Consider the following 19,876-nt stretch of genomic DNA (forward strand, 5'->3'; position numbering starts at 1 on the left):
TCTTCATCTTTTATCTTTACCGCAAGTGAATCCACCATCAAACATGCGCAGCACACATTTAAAAAATGTTTATTTTTCTCGTGCCGTTGCTAGATTGATGACGCAGAATCCCCGACCGTTCCCAATTAAAATGGAACAGGCTGCGACTTTCCCTGCAATTCGATTCGGCGAGTGCGCAGGAGGAAACACTTTTCGGCAGCATGTAACAAATGATACCTGCTGATGATCCGCAGTGCGGCGCCGACCGTGGATTCCACAATGCAGATCTGTTGGTGTGCAGGCGCTTGGGCCGGTTTCACACGGGCGATAAATTTGCGTGATGAGAGAATGCATTAAAATGCAGAGTTATGGCGCCCGTGATTTTCAGGGATTTCCTTCACATTTGTGATGTTTTCACTCATGCGATGCTGTGCAGAGGAAAAAAAATAATCACAGCATGTCCTATCTTCTATGTTCTACATTTTGCTCTATTTTTATTGGCCGTGTTTCCCTATGGAGTCGCCTGTTTATCACATCGCAACTCATGAACTCGTGATTTTCATGCAATGCGTTTTTTTACCATTAGAGAGCCCATCGTCAGCGATGTCTTTGTGAGAAGCATGGCCGACGCTCAGACATCTCATGAGCAAAATTACAGTGTTATTGCTGAGATTTTGTGGCGGCGCATGAAACCGGCCTTCTGGCCTCATCAGCGCTCTTCCTCCGCAGCGTTCTCTCCCCAGCGGCCAGCAACACTTCCACAGCTCTGTATATCACCGCCATCCATCCTCTGGGACCTTCATACATTCCTCCCCCGCAGCCCTGTAGTAATAACCACATGGACCGTGTCTGACCTCGCCACAAGACCCTCCGCCGCCTCTTACCTGCCGGCTGGAGTCACACGCGGAACTCTGATATCAGTGTGTATATCTTCTAATTACAATAGCTAAAGGACCTGTGATGATGTCACCGTCATGTGATCAGTATATAAGGGGGCGGAGCTCTTGTGATGTGCGAAGAGAAGAGGAAATTGCAGATGAGTTTGAATCATTCAAGATTCATGAAAGCGTCTAAAAGCAAAATGACCTTTTCTTTCCCAAGTAGGCAAAAAACTTTATTTTTCAAGATCACCGTGAGGAATGAGAGCTGCGCTGTGATTGGTTGCTGCGGACAACACATTTTTATTTCTAGACATTGTTCATAAATTTCCTGTAGCGTCTTTAACCCCTTTGAGCCCTGCAGTGTATTATATCCTCAAAGGCCTTGCTGAGACGTCCATCAGTGCTGTCACCATCCCGGGACAGGAAGGTACCGGCACAGGATTATTTGTCTGACGTGCCCCTGTACATGGGTACTATGTTATATTATCTTGTACTTGGCACTTGCTCTTACTTTTTGTAAGCTTGTTACTATATACAAGGGCATAACTAGAGAAGCCTGGGCCCCATAGCAAGCTTCTGAATGGGAGCCCTTCTTTCTGTATCGTGTTACGAATTTAACGGAAAATGTGGATCCACTGGACCAACCCACCAAGACTGAGGCATACAGGCAGAACTGAGAAGACATAGACAGAACTCAGAACAAAGAAAGGGACCACATACTCACGGACAGACAGAGGCAAGACAGACGCCAAACACTGAAAACTTTCACTAGCAAACCTGCATGATTAACCAGAAGGAATAGCTATAAAGGTGCGACAAATTAGTTTGTGAATTGGCCAAGTCACTTAAGCCGCAAGCCTAGCTTCAAGGGTCCTTCTTGCCTCACAGTCCCTACACTAACGAGGCAACTAACCCCAGGATACCTGCCTATAAGCAAGGTGATCGCCCTGAAAAGGGCATCCCTGCGCTGGAACCTCGGGTCTGTCTGTCCCTGAAGGGGTAATACTCGGAACCATAGGGAACTGGCAAACAGATGGAACCAGATGGAAGTGGCAGCAGACAGATGCAAGACAGAGCAAAGACAGAGCAAAGACAAACGGACATGAAACCGACAGAAAATTAACATAAGAAGTACAGATGCAGATATGCAAGATGCCTCAGACAGAACAGAAGGTCAGAATACAGACCCAAGACAAAGAGGCAGACAGGACACAGATAAGACGGAAGTCAGACAGCAAGACAGAACCCAGAGAGCGGGCAGAACTGACACAGAACAGAATGACCAATGAAGGCTGATTGTCATGAACTAAAACACCAATTCAAAGGCAACCAAGAAGTACATCAGCTCACCTTAAATTGGGGAGTAATGCCCAATTAACCCCACAGGTGAACTGAGAGGCAGAGAACTGGTTAACCCTGTCAGTGCTGATTAACCCTCTCAGTGCTAGACAAAAGGAGAAAGTAAGGGCAGTGGCCCTACATATATAATAAATAATAATCTTTATTTGTATAGCGCCAACATATTCTATAGCCATATCTAATAGCTAGCATCATAAGTTATTTTGTATGCCATCCTAGTGCTGCCAACCGTATTTGATGGCAGGACCGCGATAAGAAATTTCTAGGCTTCATATAGCCAAAGTGTCACCTCTGCACAGAGGCCCAATCTATTACGGGCTGAGAGGTCTGTAGGGATACGGGGCATATTTTATAAGGTGCTCTTTAGGGAGAGAGGCACAATGGGCACTGATCTACAGCTTAAAAAATGGTAGACTCATAGAACAGTAGAGTTGGATGGGACCTCCGGGGTCATCGGGCCCAACCACCTGCTCAATGCAAGATCACTAAATCATCCCAGACAGATGTCTGTCCAAGGTAGATCTTACTGACCCGATTCAGGTGAATTTAGAAAGCACAACTCTCACGAAGGCTAATAACCTGCATGTGCAGGTGAAGCCGTTGGGCAGAATACGGTATCCTGAGCTTGATCCGGTTTTAGTGCAAGGATTCACGGATAAGGATTGGCCAGTGACAGGCCTGGACCTCCAGAGTGAGACGCTCACAGATAGGACTCATGTTGCAGAAAAATCTCTCTATTGGTTCTTCTCGAACATTAGACCTATCTGTGAGCGTCTCACCTACTCCAAAGATCCAGCACCACCAATGGGAAATCCTTTTCCTCCGTTCCTTATGAAAAAAAAAGCACAAAGAAGAGCATCAGAAATTAATGTTGAAAATTGGTGTTAAAATTGGAGTAAACACTATAACATATCAGAAAGTATGAAGAAAATGATCACAGGTAGTGGACTTGTTTTCCTATCTCTCTTGGTGGCCCTCAAGGTTCTGTACTCTTCTCCATAGCTCATAGAATCACATGGTTTTCAGTACCAGCATGGACAAATACAAAATTCAGTATCTTTCCCGCAACTCTATCAACCCTTCACAAAAACTATCAATCACAATCAATGGTTCCAATATTCCCCAGTCTCACAAGTCCAGTGCCTCTGGGTCAACTCCTTTGATTCTGTCCAGTATTTCAAACCACACATCTAAGCCCTTACTATAGTAACTCTTTCCTGAACTTCAAGTTAACAAAAATGCTAGCGCATGCCCTCCTGCCTAAACTAAAGCATAGAGATGAGCGAGCACACTCGTCCGAGCTTGATGCTCGTTCGAGTATTAGGGTGCTCAAGATGCTCGTTACTCGAGTCGAGCACCACGCGGTACTTGAGTCAATTCCATTTCCTTCCCCGCATGTTTAGCACCATTTTCTAGCCAATAGACATGCAGGGAAGGCATTACCACTTCCTCCTGTGATGTGCAAGCCCAATCCCACCCCCCTGCAGTGAGTGGCTGGTGAGATCAAGTGTACTTAAAGCGGTCCCGCCCGCTGCTTGCCTAAGACACATGCTGGCAGGGATTAGGGAAAGTGCTGCTGTTGATATAGGGAAAGTGTTAGTGTAGGATCCTGTCTTCAAGAACCCCAACGGTCCTTCTTAGGGCTACATCTGACCGTGTGCATTACTGTTGTGGCTGGCTGGGAACAGTAGTGCACAAATTTATTTTTTTTCAACTCGGGCTGTGCAGGCCATTACAGATATAGCGTTCTCAGTCTGCAGTCTATTGTACAGAGTATAGGAAAAGTGCTGCTGCTGATAAAGGGAAAGTGTTAGCAGAGGTCCTGTCTTCAAGAACCCCAACGCTCCTTCTTAGGGCTACATCTCACCGTGTGCATTTTACTTGGTGCCTACTGGGAGTTGTAGTGCTTCCATTTTTGTATTACGCAGCTAGGCCTGTTTGCAGCCTTTCGTCATATTTTTTTCTGGCTGGAGTGCAGTACAATACCGCTGTCACCGTGAAAGTGCACACAAATAATTCCTAGCCTGCTGCGAACTACCTCATTTATACCATTCTCTGTCTGCAGTGAATTAGACGCAGAGCGGTGGGCACCAGCACTTCTAGAGGGAAAGTTATATACACTGTACAGTCCGTATCCTCCGTGCAAAAGCCGCAAAGCTCCTTCGTTGGGCTACATGTCACCGTGCGCATTTTACTTGGTGCCTGCTGGGAGTAGTAGTGCTTCCATTTTTGTATTACGCAGCTAGGCCTGTTTGCAGCCTTTCAGTTAGACTTTTTTCTGGCTGCAGTGCCGTACAATAATGCTCTCACCGTGAAAGTGCACTCCAATTATTCCTAGCCTGCTGCGAACTACCTCATTTATACCGATCTGTGTCTGCAGTGAATTAGACCGCGGTCTCACCGCTAAATAGTACTGTAATATTACCGGGGCCACTGCAAAGTATTTCAGCTCAGCCGCTGTGCAGAGCGTCTCACAATACCCTTTCCGCTGGTGGGGTTGAGATCGCCGCAGTTACCAGCACTATCCACTGGCTTTACAGTCTTCTCCCCCTCCATACAGCCTCTATAATCTACAAGTCTCTGCGAGCAGTAAATTACCGCTAGGTATCAGTGCAAGACAGCGGGTTACTTTTTTCAAGTCACAGCATAGAGGCTCCGCTATCTACAAGTCTCTCTGTGCGGTAAACTAAGGCCCAGTTGTCAGTGCTGTACAGTGGGGTAATTTATTTGGGCCCTGCTCTATCCTTAATCCACCATGATGAGGAGTAGGGGTAAGGGTCGAGGACGCGGACGCGGATGTACCTGCATGTCTGAACCGAGAGCAAGGCAGGTGGTTTGGGCTCCGCAACCAGAAAGGACGCACATGGGGTGGTCAAGTTAAGAATAATGTACGGTAGAAGTATGCTAGGGGACTGAGGCCTCATGGAATCTGGGGGCAGAAAGGGTTAATAACTTTAAGAAAAGGTAGACGGAAATGGTTTGTATTGGGGATGGGGGGGGGTTCTAACCTGTTTTTAAGTCACTCTAGGGTCAGCTATAATATGAAGAGTCTGCTATGGAAGCTGGGAAGCCTGGCAACAGAGAATGATTGGTCAAGAAGTAGAGATGAGCGAACGTACTCGTAATGAGTACTTACGCACCCGAGTACCGCCATTTTCGAGTACTTCAGTACTCGCGCGTAAAGATTCGGGGGGCGCCGGGGGGCGGGGAGAGGCGCGGCGGTGCGGAGGGTAGCAACCCCCCGCGCCGCCACGGCGCCCCCCGAATTTTTTCGCCCGAGTACGGAAGTACTCGAAAATCGCGGTATTCAGGCGAAAAAGGGGCGGGGCCGAGCACGTTCGCTCATCTCTATCAAGAAGATAATGGCAGTGACCTATCAGGAGAGAACGTCTCTGTGAGGCAAAGGCCTAGCAACAGGCTGTGATTGGTGGAGGTTTGAGCGGCAAACAAGAGAGGAGATATCATTAAAGGAGATGTCTCACGCCGAAACGGGTTTTTTTTTTTTAATAGCCCCCCCGTTCGGCGCGAGACAAACCCGATGCAGACGTTTAAAAAAAAAAAAACAGATAGTACTTACCCGAATCCCCGCGGTCCGGCGTCTTCATACTTACCTTGTGAAGATGGCCGCCGGGATCTTCAGCCTCAGTGGACCGCAGGGCTTCTGTGCGGTCCATTGCCGATTCCAGCCTCCTGATTGGCTGGAATCGGCACGTGACGGGGCGGAGCTACACGGAGCAGCTCTCCTGCACGAGCGGCCCCATTGAGAAAAGAAGAAGACCCGGACTGCACAAGCGCGTCTAAAATCGCCAGAAGAGGCGATTTTAGACGGATCCATGGAGACGAGGACGCCAGCAACGGAACAGGTAAGTGAAATAACTTCTGTATGGCTCATAATTAATGCACGATGTATATTACAAAGTGCATTAATATGGCCATACAGAAGTATATAACCCCACATGCTTTCATGAGACATCTCCTTTAAGTCAAGCTGCAGAATCCTGTCACAGTTTTCCTCACAGCATTCAAGGTTGCCAGCTGTGTGATGGAGGACTTGCTGAGGCAGCTGATAGTGAGAGCGGAGGCTGCAGGGGGTGAGGAGTGGCTGAGACGTTGCCTGGAAGTTCCTGCTGCAGGTGGGTCTGCCTTACCTGCCAGCCTGGAGGATATCTCCCTTTTAGCCTCTGAGGCAAGTGAGCCGGAGGATGACGGAGGTATGGGGTCAGCGGTCATTTTGCCCAGGAGGGACTCCACTAGAAGTGCTGCAGCATCGTCCAGTGCAAGAAAGAGGTCGTCTGAAAGGAAGTTGGCGTCGGAGGGGCTGACTGGATGCCCGCCGGAAGCTTTAGTAGCAGGTGTTGTGGAGATGCTAGGAGTAAGCAAACACGGAAGAGCAGCAGGCGCTATTCTCCATCAGTTTCCCCACAGCGTCCCAAGCCAGCGGAGGACAGTTCCAGGAGGACACCGTTGGGCTCCACAGCAGCTGAAGGGCCAGCCATCCAGATGACAGCAGCGGTGAGCTCCAGTGGTGGTGAGACTTCTGGAGGGTAGTGTTTTTCGCTGCCCTCTGGCAACGAAGGTTTATGGCAGCCATTGCTGGCGTCTGCTAATACGCTAGCATCATTAGATAGTGTTTTGCTGACCCTGAGAGGGTTATTACAGGCGGGTGCTTCAGGGATGCAGCAGTCAGTGGGGTTAAATAGAGGGTTAACTGTGCAGGATGAGTCCCCAGCAGTGTCATGGATAGCTGCACCAGCAGTCCCATTGATGGTTAAAGGGGTTGTCTCGCGCCGAAACGGGTTTTTTTTTTTTCCATAGGCCCCCTGTTCGGCGCAGGACAACCCCAATGGATGTGTTAAAAAAAAAAATATATATATATATTACTTACCCGAATCCCAGCTCTGCGACGTCTTCCTTCTTCCTACTTCTTCCTTCACCAAGATGACCGCCGGGATCTTCACCCACGATGCACCGCAGGCCCTTTCCCATGGTGCACCGTGGGCTCTGTGCGGTCCATTGCCGATTCCAGCCTCCTAATTGGCTGGAATCGGCACACGTGATGGGGCGGAGCTATGATGACCAGCTCTCTGGCACGAGCGGCCACATTCACCAGGAAGAAGACCGCATAGCGCAAGCGCGTCTAAAAACGCCAGAAGAAAGCGAAATTAGATGGATCCATGGCAACGGGGACGCTAGCAACGGAGCAGGTAAGTGAATAACTTCTGTATGGCTCATAATTAATGCACGATGTATATTACAAAGTGCATTAATATGACCATACAGAAGTGTATAACCCCACTTGCTTTCGTGAGACAACCCCTTTAACAAGGCTGGTGTGAGCTCACAGTGTTTTAACCCCTTAAGGACCAGGTTGTTTTGTACCTTAAGGACCAGACCGTTTTTAGGGATTTTACCCATGTGGCGGTTTTGCTGCTCCATTTTTTTCCTTTAGCTAACAAAATTATTTTTGCTGCGTTATTTTTTCCTCGACATATAGTTCTATTTTTTTAATATGTTTTTCACTGACTTTTTTTTTCCGTTTTTTAGTTTTATTGGGGGTAAAATGCTAAAAAAATGATTTTTTTAACATTTATAGATTTTTAAAAAATTATTTTTATATTTACACTAAAATAAAGTATGGAAATGGGTTCCTCTATTTGTTTCGGACGTTTTGATATATAGTATGTATGGTTTGGGTTTACAGGGCGTATACGGCGACAGTTTTTGCTGGCATCGGCTTTGTGTTATTCTCTTTCTTATCTATGTATTGTTGTTTTATTCTGTTATTTTGTTTTACTTATTTATGTAGTTGTGTTTTTTACTATCTATGTCCCCTATGACGTCATATAAGACCTCTGGGGGACATTCACTTTTTTTTTTTTACTTTGTTTGACATTTTCCCACTGTAGCTGGGGCGTCCATAGGATCCTCAGTTACAGGGGAAAGCAACCTCTGTGGTGACATTAGTCACCTGCAGAGCTGCCAGGGTCTAAGTCTGACCCTCCAGCTCTGCAGTAGCAGGGAATCCCGGGAGGTCACAAGACCCCCCGAGGCTCCCGTAGTGAAAGTCCATCTTACTTTCACTTTGCCCATACAGTGCTCATTGAGCACTGTATATTGGGGAAGCAGAAGGCAGGAAGGGTTAAAAACCCCTCCTGCCTTCTGCTCCGGGTTGTCAGCTGTCACTAACAGCTGATAACTAGAGATGAGCGAGCACCAAAATTCTCCGGTGCTCGTTACTCGGGACGAAATTATCACGATGCTCGAGGGTTCGTTTCGAGTAACGAACCCCATTGAAGTCAATGGGCGACCCGAGCATTTTTGTATATCGCTGATGCTCGCTAAGGTTTTCATTTGTGAAAATCTGGGCAATTCAAGAAAGTGATGGGAACAACACAGCAACGGATAGGTCAGGCGAGGGGCTACATGTTGGGCTGCATCTCAAGTTCCCAGGTCCCACTATTAAGCCACAATAGCGGCAAGAGTGCCCCCCCCCCTCCCAACAACTTTTACTTCTGAAAAGCCCTCATTAGCAATGCATACCTTAGCTAAGCACCATACTACCTCCAACAAAGCACAATCACTGCCTGCATGACACTCCGCTGCCACTTCTCCTGGGTTACATGCTGCCCAACCCCAACCCCCCCCCCCCGCACGACCCAGTGTCCACAGCGCACACCAAAGTCCCTGCGCAGCCTTCAGCTGCCCTCATGCCACGCCACCCTCATGTCTATTTATAAGTGCATCTGCCATGAGGAGGAACCGCAGACACACACTGCAGAGGGTTGGCACGGCTAGGCAGCAACCCTCTTTAAAAGGGGCGGGGCGATAGCCCAAAATGCTGTACAGAAGCAATGAGAAATATAATCCTGTGCCACCGCCATCAGGAGCTGCACATGTGGGCATAGCAATGGGGAACCTATGTGCCACACACTATTCATTCTGTCAAGGTGTTTGCATGCCCCAGTCAGACCGCGGTTTTTTATAAATAGTCACAGGCAGGTACAACTCCGCAATGGGAATTCCGTGTGCACCCACAGCATGGGTGGCTCCCTGGAACCCACCGGCTGTACATAAATGTATCCCATTGCAGTGCCCATCACAGCTGAGGTAACATCCGATTAAATGCAGGTGGGCTTCGGCCCACACTGCATGCCCCAGTCAGACTGGGGTTCTTTAGAAGTGGACACATGCAGTTACAACTCCCTGTGGACCCACAGCATGGGTGGGTGCCAGGATGCCACCGGCGGTACATAAATATATCCCATTGCATTGCCCATCACAGCTGTTCTAACATCAGCTTTAATGCAGGTGGGCAAAAAATTAATTGGATTACACTGTAAGCAAAGGCCCAAAAAAATTGGTGTACCAACAGTACTAATGTACCTCAGAAAAATTGCCCATGCCCAACCAAGAGGGCAGGTGAAACCCATTAATCGCTTTGGTTAATGTGGCTTAATTGGTAACTAGGCCTGGAGGCAGCCCAGTTAAAATAAAAATTGGTTCAGGTGAAAGTTTCAACGCTTTAATGAGCATTGAAACGTATAAAAATTGTTTACAAAAATTATATAACTGAGCCTTGTGGGCCTAAGAAAAATTGCCCGTTCGGCGTGATTACGTGAGGTTTCAGGAGGAGGAGCAGGAGGAGGAGGATAAATAGAATACACAGATTGATGAAGCAAAAAGGTCCCTGTTTTTGATGGTGATAGAGAACGATGCTTCCATCCGCGGGTGCAGCCTACGTATTGCTTAGGTATCGCTGCTGTCCACTGGTGGAGAAGAGAAGTCTGGGGAAATCCAGGCTTTGTTCATCTTGATGAGTGTAAGCCTGTCGGCACTGTCGGTTGACAGGCGGGTACGCTTATACGTGATGATTCCCCCAGCCGCACTAAACACCCTCTCTGACAAGACGCTATCCGCAGGACAAGCAAGCACCTCCAGGGCATACAGCGCGAGTTCAGGCCACGTGTCCAGCTTCAACACCCAGTAGTTGTAGGTGGCAGAGGCGTCACCGAGGACGGTCGTGCGATCAGCTACGTACTCCCTCACCATCCTTTTACAGTGCTCCCGCCAACTCAGCCTTGACTGGGGAGCGGTGACACAGTCTTGCTGGGGAGCCATAAAGCTGGCAAAGGCCTTGGAGAATGTTCCCCTGCCTGCGCTGTACATGCTGCCTGATCTTTGCACCTCCCCTGCTACCTGGCCCTCGGAACTGCACCTTCTGCCACTAGCGCTGTCGGATGGGAATGTTACCATCAGTTTGTCCGTCAGGGTCCTGTGGTATAGCAACACTCTTGAACCCCTTTCCTCTTCGGGTATGAGAGTGGAAAGGTTCTCCTTATACCGTGGGTTGAGCAGTGTGTACACCCAGTAATCCGTAGTGGCCAGAATGCATGTAACGCGAGGGTCACGAGAAAGGCATCCTAACATGAAGTCAGCCATGTGTGCCAGGGTACCTGTACACAACACATGGCTGTCCTCACTAGGAAGATCACTTTCAGGATCCTCCTCCTCCTCCTCCGGCCATACACGCTGAAAGGATGACAGGCAAGCAGCATGGGTACCCTCAGCAGTGGGCCAAGCTGTCTCTTCCCCCTCCTCCTCATGCTCCTCCCCCTCCTCCTCAATGCGCTGAGATATAGACATGAGGGTGCTCTGACTATCCAGTGACATACTGTCTTCCCCCGCCTCCGTTTCCAAGCGCAAAGCATCTGCCTTTATGCTTTGCAGGGAACTTCTCAGGAGGCATAGCAGAGGAATGGTGACGCTAATGATTGCAGCATCCCCGCTCACCATCTGGGTAGACTCCTCAAAGTTTCCAAGGACCTGGCAGATGTCTGCCAACCAGGCCCACTCTTCTGTAAAGAATTGAGGAGGCTGACTCCCACTACGCCGCCCATGTTGGAGTTGGTATTCCACTATAGCTCTACGCTGCTCATAGAACCTCGCCAACATGTGGAGCGTAGAGTTCCACCGTGTGGGCACGTCGCACAGCAGTCGGTGCACTGGTAGATTAAACCGATGTTGCAGGGTCCGCAGGGTGGCAGTGTCCGTCTTGGACTTGCGGAAATGTGCGCTGACGGCGCACCTTTCCGAGCAGGTATGACAAGTGTGGGTAGCTTTTCAGAAAGCGCTGAACCACCAAATTAAAGACATGGGCCAGGCATGCAGCGCTGCCACCAGGTTACGGCCGTTGTCACACACGACCATGCCCGGTTGGAGGCTCAGCGGCGCAAGCCAGCGGTTGGTCTGCTCTGTCAGACCCTGCAGCAGTTCGTGGGCCGTGTGCCTCTTCTCTCCTAAGCTGAGTTTCAGCACGGCCTGCTGACGCTTGCCCACCGCTGTGCTGCCACGCCGCGCGACACCGACTGCTAGCGACGTGCTGCTGCTGCTGACACATCTTGATTGCGAGACAGAGGTTGCGTTGGAGGAGGAGGAGGGTGGTTTAGTGGAGGAAGCATACACCGCCGCAGATACCAGCACCGAGCTGGGGCCCGCAATTCTGGTGGTGGGTAGGACGTGAGCGGTCCCAGGCTCTGACTCTGTCCCAGCCTCCACTAAATTCACCCAATGTGCCGTCAGGGAGATATAGTGGCCATGCCCGCCTGTGCTTGTCCACGTGTCCGTTGTTAAGTGGACCTTGGCAGTAACCGCGTTGGTGAGGGCGCGTACAATGTTGCGGGAGACGTGGTCGTGCAGGGCTGGGATGTCACATCGGGAAAAGTAGTGGCGACTGGGAACCGAGTAGCGCGGGGCCGCCGCCGCCATCATGCTTTTGAAAGCCTCCGTTTCCACAACCCTATACGGCAGCATCTCCAGGCTGATCAATTTGGCTATGTGCACGTTTAACTCTTGAGCGTGCGGGTGCATGGCGGCGTACTTGCGCTTGCGCTCAAACAGTTGCGCTAGCGACGTCTGGACGCTGCGCTGAGAGACATTGCTGGATGGGGCCGAGGACAGCGGAGGTGAGGGTGTGGGTGCAGGCCGGTAGGCACTTGTGCCTGTGTCCTGAGAGGGGGGTTGGATCTCAGTGGCAGGTTGGGGCATAGGGGGAGAGGCAGTGGTGCAAACCGGAGGCGGTGAACGGCCTTCGTCCCAACTTGTGGGGTGCTTGGCCATCATATGCCTGCGCATGCTGGTGGTGGTGGCTCCCCAGCTGATCTTGGCGCGACAAAGGTTGCACACCACTGTTCGTCGGTCGTCAGGCGTCTCTGTGAAAAACTGCCACACCTTAGAGCACCTTGGCCTCTGCATGGTGGCATGGCGCGAGGGGGCGCTTTGGGAAACAGTTGGTGGATTATTCGGTCTGGCCCTGCCTCTACCCCTGGCCACCGCACTGGCTCGGCCTGTGCCCACACCCTGACTTGGACCTCCGCATCCTTGCCCGCGTCCACGTCCTCTAGGCCTACCCCTACCCCTCAGCATGCTGTATTACCAGTAGTGCAGAAACAGAACACTGTAATTAAATGTGCCGCTTATTGGCCTGTGGTTGGAGGCTGACTTCGCTTATGGAATGCACAGTAGAGGCAGGAAAGAATTTTGCTCAAGCCTGCTGTAACACTTAGCTGGCTGTGTATGAATTAGGACAACTACCCCCAGCAGAGACCCAGTACACTTGTGGACAGGAATACAGCGGTGATGTAAGAGGCAACACAGAGGCAGGAAAGAATTTTGCGCAAGCCTGCTGTAACACTTAGCTGGCTGCGTATGAATTAGGACAACTACCCCCAGCAGGGACCCAGTACACTTGTGGACAGGAATACAGCGGTGATGTAAGAGGCAACACAGAGGCAGGAAAGAATTTTGCGCAAGCCTGCTGTAACACTTAGCTGGCTGCGTATGAATTAGGACAACTACCCCCAGCAGAGACCCAGTACACTTGTGGACAGGAATACAGCGGTGATGTAAGAGGCAACACAGAGGCAGGAAAGAATTTTGCGCAAGCCTGCTGTAACACTTAGCTGGCTGCGTATGAATTAGGACAACTACCCCCAGCAGGGACCCAGTACACTTGTGGACAGGAATACAGCGGTGATGTAAGAGGCAACACAGAGGCAGGAAAGAATTTTGCGCAAGCCTGCTGTAACACTTAGCTGGCTGCGTATGAATTAGGACAACTACCCCCCAGCAGAGACCCAGTACACTTGTGGACAGGAATACAGCGGTGATGTAAGAGGCAACACAGAGGCAGGAAAGAATTCTGCGCAAGCCTGCTGTAACACTTAGCTGGCTGCGTATGAATTAGGACAACCACCCCCAGCAGAGACACAGTACACTGAGGACGGTCACAGGCAGCCCAAATAGATTTTTTTTCCCAAATGTTTTTGGAAAGGCCCACTGCCTATATACACTAAATATGTATTCTGTCCCTGCCTCACCACTACTGGCCCTGGACAATGTAAAATTACTGCAGGACGCAATGCTCTGCACGGCCGATATACAAAAAAAAAAAAAAAGGTGCAACACTGCAAAAAGCAGCCTCCACACTACTGCACACGGTTAGATGTGGCCCTAAGAAGGACCGTTGGGGTTCTTGAAGCCTAAAATAACTCCTAACGCTCTCCCTATTGCAGCTCCGGCACCAGCAGCGCTGTCCCTGATCTCTGTCAGAATGCATCTGTGGCGAGCCGCGGGAGGGGCCGATTTATATACTCGGGTGACACCTGATCTCGCCAGCCACTCACTACAGGGGGGTGGTATAGGGCTTGAACGTCGCAGGGGGAAGTTGTAATGCCTTCCCTGTCTTTCTATTGGCCAGAAAAGCGCGCTAACGTCTCAGAGATGAAAGTGAAAGTAACTCGAACATCGCGTGGTACTCGTCTCAAGTAACGAGCATCTCGAACACGCTAATACTCGAACGAGTATCAAGCTCAGACGAGTACGTTCGCTCATCTCTACTGATAACCCGTTCCTGCCTCTGACTGATTGCAGAGCAGGAGACTTAAAGCACCGCTGTATTTTTACTATCGGCGGTCCTCTAAGCCCAGGACCAACCGCCGTATATATACAGTGGCTGGTCCTAAATGGGTTAAAGAAGCTCTGCCCTGTGAGCTGACACCGCTGGGGTTTCACCTGCCAATAACCACTAAGGAGAAAATCTGGCGCGGAGAGTTTGTGGAACTCTTGCCACTATTACCATCAGGCAAGGAGGCTGCAAAATCAGAAGAGGAAGAAAAAAAAGCGCCCCAAGAGTTTCAATGTGTGGTTGCAGGCGTTTTGCATTTATGCTGCATTGTTATCTGAGAAGTCGTCGGTTAAGACTGCAGGCATTCTGCAATATATAGACATTATATTGGAGGCATATCGCAGCTTTGGCGGATCGTCATGGTTTACTTACGATGAAATGTTTCGTCAAAAGCTGGCGATATACCCCAATTTGAAATGGGGAGTACGAGTGCTCCTTCTGTAATGCATTGCACCCTGTGGTAAAGTGCTTTCGCAAGGCTGCAGCAGCCAGCTCTCAGGTTGGTCCGAGGGATTTGCATGTTAAAGGCCTCAACCCCAGTGAGGCTGGGAAGGCTGCTGCCGTGGTTAGGACGGTACCCAGAGCGCCTGAAGGCCCAACTCATTGAAGAAGGTTTTTGAGTCAGATTTTTTTATCCCAGGTTTTAAAGGCTCCGGGTGTAATTGGGTGGAAAACTTAAGTTCGGTCAAGTTGCATCCGGATGTGGTGCGTGATAAAATCCTAAAGGAGATTCAAGAAGGCCCGGTTGCTGGACCATTTAGTAATCCTCCTTTTGAGAATTTCAGGTTATCTCCTTTGAGTCTAGCGCCAAAAAAGGAAGCAAATACTTTCCGGGTCATTCACCACCTGTCTTTTCCCCCTAATGCTTCCTTGAATGATGACGTGGATGGGGGTCAGGCAGTGGTGAAGTATGCTTCATTTGATTCAGCGTTAGTTTTATCATAGAGATTTGGTCAAGGTGCCATGATGGCTAAGGCTGATATACAGGCAGCATTCAGATTGCTTCCGGTGTGTGCAGCTGGCTTTAACTCTTTAGGTTTTCAGTTTGATGGTTTTTTTTCTTTTTTGACATGGCATTACCCATGGGGTTTAGGCTGTCTTGTTACTATTTTGAGCTATGTTCTTCGTTCCTAGAGTGGGTGGTCAGCAGGGAGTTCCCTTTAGTTGGTATTATGCATTATTTAGATGACTTTTTGTTTATAGGTCATCCAGAAAGTAACAAATGTGCTGAAGTTTTGAGAGGTTTTTGTGTGATGATGGAGTTTTTTGGAATCCCGCTGGCTCATGAGAAGACAGTTCAGCCTTGTGTGGAGCTACAGTTTCTAGGGATAGTTATTGATAGCATTAGCATGGAATTTCGTCTGCCGGCTGAGAAAGTGGAAAGATTGTGCAACTTGATCAGTGGTGTACTGCGCAAGAAGAAAATTACTTTGAAAGAGCTACAGAAAATGGCGGGCCAGTTGGCTTTTGCGTGTCGTGTAATTCCAGTGGGTAGAATTTTTGTCAGAGGTTTATTTTCGGCGATGAAAGAGTTGGTTTCACCTTTGTTGCATGTTAGATTAACTACAGGTATGAAGGAAGATCTGAGCATCTGGTTGAGCTTTCTGACTGATTTTAATGGTCCCACCGCATGGCAAAAAAGTTTTTGACAGACACAGAATTTGAAGTTAAGATTAGGACAATCGAAAAGTGGTTATACGGCAGGGCTGCTGAGTGAGTGGTCTGTTGAGGAATGGCATGAATCTTGGCTATCAAAAGGTTTCTTGAAGAATGCAGTGTTAGAGGTTTTCCCGTTAGTGGTAGCATTGTATCTGTGGGGTGAAAAGTTGTGTAATAGTAGATTGTTATTTTGTTCTGATAATAGAGGAGTTCTACTAGCATTGAATTGTTTTGTATCCAAATCAGAGCCGGTTACAAGACTGCTGAAACTGTTCGTGTGGGCTTGTTTAAAGTAGAACATTTTTGTCAAAGCACAGAGAGCAGTCTTAGTCAACAGGAGGTTTCAGTCCCTACTTTATCTTGCTTTCAGATGCTACATTTCAGGGAGCTGGCACCAGAAGGGGATTTAATTGGTGTGTAATGTCCCGAACATCTCTGGGCCCTGATGCTGAGTTGATTTTTCAGCTTTTGTCCAGATCTGTAGCGCCGAAGACTTGGTTGGAGTATAATGAAGCTTGGAGATGTTTTTGCAAGAAGAAGGCAGTACATGAGAGTTCACAAGATGTGAATGTTTGCATTTCTTTTTTATGTTCAAAGATTAAGTCGGGGTTGGCTTATAACTCTGTTATGAAGCTTTTGGCAGGTATATCCTTTTTTCAGAAATGGTTGAATGTAACGCCAATTAATTCATATAAGTAAATTAAGCTTCTGACGCGCGGTTTTAAAACGGTTGCTTTTGCCGCAGATCAGAGGTCGGCCATCACGTTTAGTTTATTGAGTAAGTTAGTGGCGGTTCTCAGCTTTGTCTGCACTTCAGAGTATGAGAGTATTTTATTTCACTGTGCCTTTTTAGTGGCTTCTTTTGGAGCTTTGAGATGTGGTGAATTTTTGTCCCAATCCAAGGTAACTTGCTCACCGTTATTAGTGTCTGACGTGTTTAATCAGGGCAATCACGTGAAATTATTTTTAAAACATACAAAGACTGATAGGTTAGGCAGAGGGATATGGATTCAGCTGTTTCAGAATCCCTCTGCTAACCTGTGCCCGGTCAGAGCTTTACAAAAGTATTTGAGGATTCGTCCGCAAAAGATGGGATCATTCTTTTGCCATGTGGACAGATCTTCGCTGTCACGATTTGAATTTGTAAGTGTGCTAAAGAAATGTGTTAAGAAGGCAGGTTGCAATGGGGTTAAAGTGACATCGCACTCGTTTAGAATTGGCGCTGCCACAGAGCCAGCTAGGTTGGGTTTCAGCAAAGAGCATATTAAAGGGGTTGTCCCGCGCCGAAACGGGTTTTTTTTTTTTTCAACCCCCCCCCCGTTCGGCGCGAGACAACCCCGATGCAGGGACGTACAGACAGCTTACCGGAGCGCTTACCTTGATCCCCGCGCTCCGGTGACTTCTATACTTACCTGTGAAGATGGCCGCCGGGAACCTCTTGCTTCGTGGACCGCAGCTCTTCTGTGCGGTCCACTGCCGATTCCAGCCTCCTGATTGGCTGGAATCGGCACGTGACGGGGCGGAGCTACACGGAGCCGCTCTCTGTCACGAGCGGCTCCATAGAAGAACACAGAAGACCCGGACTGCGCAAGCGCGGCTAATTTGGCCATCGGAGGCCAAAAATTAGTCGGCTCCATGGAGACGAGGACGCTAACAACGGAGCAGGTAAGTAAAAAACTTTTTATAACTTCTGTATGGCTCATAATTAATGCACAATGTATATTACAAAGTGCATTATTATGGCCATACAGAAGTGTATAGACCCACTTGCTGCCTCGGGACAACCCCTTTAAGAGTATCGGTAGATGGGAATCAAATCGATTTCAATTATATGTTCGGACCAATAATGTTGCCTTGAAATGTTCTTTGATTTTTTTTTAGGTTCTCAAAGAGAGATAGTTTGGATTGTAGGACACTTTTATATTCTGGGCTCATCAGAGGGCGGTGAGCCGCTGCTACTCAAGGAATTTGGGTTTGGATACATCTTCTTATGAGATCTATTGGTGTGGAATCAGGGGTATGTCTTGGCCCTTCTTGACATCGTTGCTGCTCGAGAAGCAGGCAGTGCTGCCGATGCTGGGCATTTTGATTATTCATTTAGGAGGAAATGATGTTGGAAGGCTGAAGACATACGACCTGATTCTTGAGATCAGAAAGGAGCTGTGGAAAACGAAGTCTACGTTCCCTGGGACCAGAATAGTGTTATCAGAAATAATACCCCGGAAAATTTGGTCGTTCCCCAAGTTTATGTTTATGGAAAAGTTTAAAAGACGGTTGAATAGATCTCTAGAGAGATGGATGTCAACCAATGGGGGTTTCTCATTTCATCACAGAGAATTAGAAGGGTTCGTTCCTGGGTTTTACAGGGCGGACCAGGTGCATCTATCTGATATTGCTCTTGATATTCTTAACATGAATTTGCAAAATATGATTGAAATGGCTGCGGCGGTTGTGGGGGGGGCCATGTCATAGGATGAGCATGGCCGGGTGGGATGTCGCCCGCCTCCTGCGGGTGGACAGAAAGGTTATTATAAGGACTTTGGTGCTGTAGACTGGAGTATGCAAGACTAAGTCCACAGGTTATTTTATATATATTTTTTTTTTTATTAAATCAAGTTTTATTAAAGTTTTGAATAATTTCACATATAGTACAACAGTAAAACATATGGAGGCAGAGATAGGAGATATCGTGAATCAAAGTTAAAACAGGTTCTTTGACATATTATAAAAGAAACATTAAAGGATCTGTCTCTGTAAGGCGTCAGAAACGGTTCAGTTAGTTTTTTACAACAGGGGTCTTCATAAGAAATGAAACCTCTTCAGAGATCTGCGCTCCAGTAGAAATTAAACAACAAATGATAACAGACTCAAGACACAAGACACATAAGGGGGGGGAACGAAGATTGGAGTATAATGTAGCTATAGGGGAAGGGGGCGAGGTGTGAGGGTACGTGGGGGTAGGTGGGGAGGAGGGGGGGAGGGGGGATGCTCGTCCAGGCTGTGTATAGAGGCCCAGCCTCTAAGTGACATCAGATCACGAAGAGTGCTTGTAGCCAAGTATCTTGTAGAGTCAGGGTCTGCGTCAGACATAGGGTGCTGGGTACGCCTCTGGGGGTAGGGGTTGAGTAGGGGTTCCCACTTCCTGTATTGTCCTGTGTTAACGTCTCTCCGGGAAAGGCAGAGTCGGTGTGGATTCCCTCTCGTGGGGGAGGGGGGGGAATGACTCTTTATAGATGTCGGGAGGGTATTCTCCTCTGGGTTGCCTGTCGTCTCAAATCAAGGGGGCACATCTCAGTTCTCTCCATGGGCCCCATGTGTGAAGGAAATTATCATGAGCTCCCCTGGACCAACTAGAGAGTTCCTTTAAATTGCAAATTTCGTCCACCCTCGCCAGCCATTGAGTTACTGAAGGAGGGTTTTTTTGGAGCCACAGAGAGGGTATCAGGGCCTTAGCGGCGTCTATCAAGAAGGCAGCGAGTCTATTCTTCTTTGGGTGAAACGTAGGAGCAGGTCTCCATAAGAATATCATCTCGGGAGAGAGATGTAGAGTCGGAGCAATTTTCTTCATGACCTCCTCCACCTCCCTCCAAAAGGATGTCAACCCTGAGCAACTCCACCAAATATGGAGATATGAACCTGGCTCTTTATCACATCTCCAACATCTCCCATGTGGTGCTAATTTATAAGCGTGGAGCCATTGTGGCGTTTTGTACCACCTGACAAGTAATTTGTAGTGGCTTTCTTGAGTTAATACGCACGGGGAGAGGCCGAATGATGTGTTCAAAATTGACTGTGTGTACTTGAGGAGAGAGTAATATCTAACTCTTTTTCCCATGATAATAGGAATGATGGTTTGGTTGAGGACGCTCTTTTAATAAATTGTTTCCGAACCAACACTAATTTCCTAAGTTTTGGGTTAGTTTCCTTCAGTGCTTTCTCAAAGTGCGTCAGAGGTCTGGTGGAGTAAAATCTTTTAAAGAATTCAGCAAATATCTTCTCGACAGATGCCTGTTGCAGAAATGAAAGGCTATGTTGC

The 19,876-nt window shown here is 48.4% G+C and overlaps 1 protein-coding gene and 1 pseudogene across 1 annotated transcript in view; both read right to left on the bottom strand.

Moving 5' to 3' along the window:
• LOC136620239 (oocyte zinc finger protein XlCOF22-like) overlaps positions 1-14,726 on the bottom strand; it is a 31,043-nt gene extending 16,317 nt beyond the window's left edge. Inside the window, exon 1 of the mRNA XM_066594946.1 lies at positions 14,554-14,726. Within this exon, the coding sequence (XP_066451043.1) occupies positions 14,554-14,701 (148 nt within the window). The 5' untranslated portion in view covers positions 14,702-14,726. The remainder of the gene's footprint in view (positions 1-14,553) is intronic.
• The window catches only part of LOC136612155 (zinc finger protein 850-like), a 460,849-nt pseudogene that overhangs the window by 334,749 nt on the left and 106,224 nt on the right, over positions 1-19,876 (bottom strand).

This window comes from Eleutherodactylus coqui, chromosome 1 (genome assembly GCF_035609145.1).
Source record: "Eleutherodactylus coqui strain aEleCoq1 chromosome 1, aEleCoq1.hap1, whole genome shotgun sequence".
Lineage (NCBI taxonomy): Eukaryota > Metazoa > Chordata > Amphibia > Anura > Eleutherodactylidae > Eleutherodactylus > Eleutherodactylus coqui.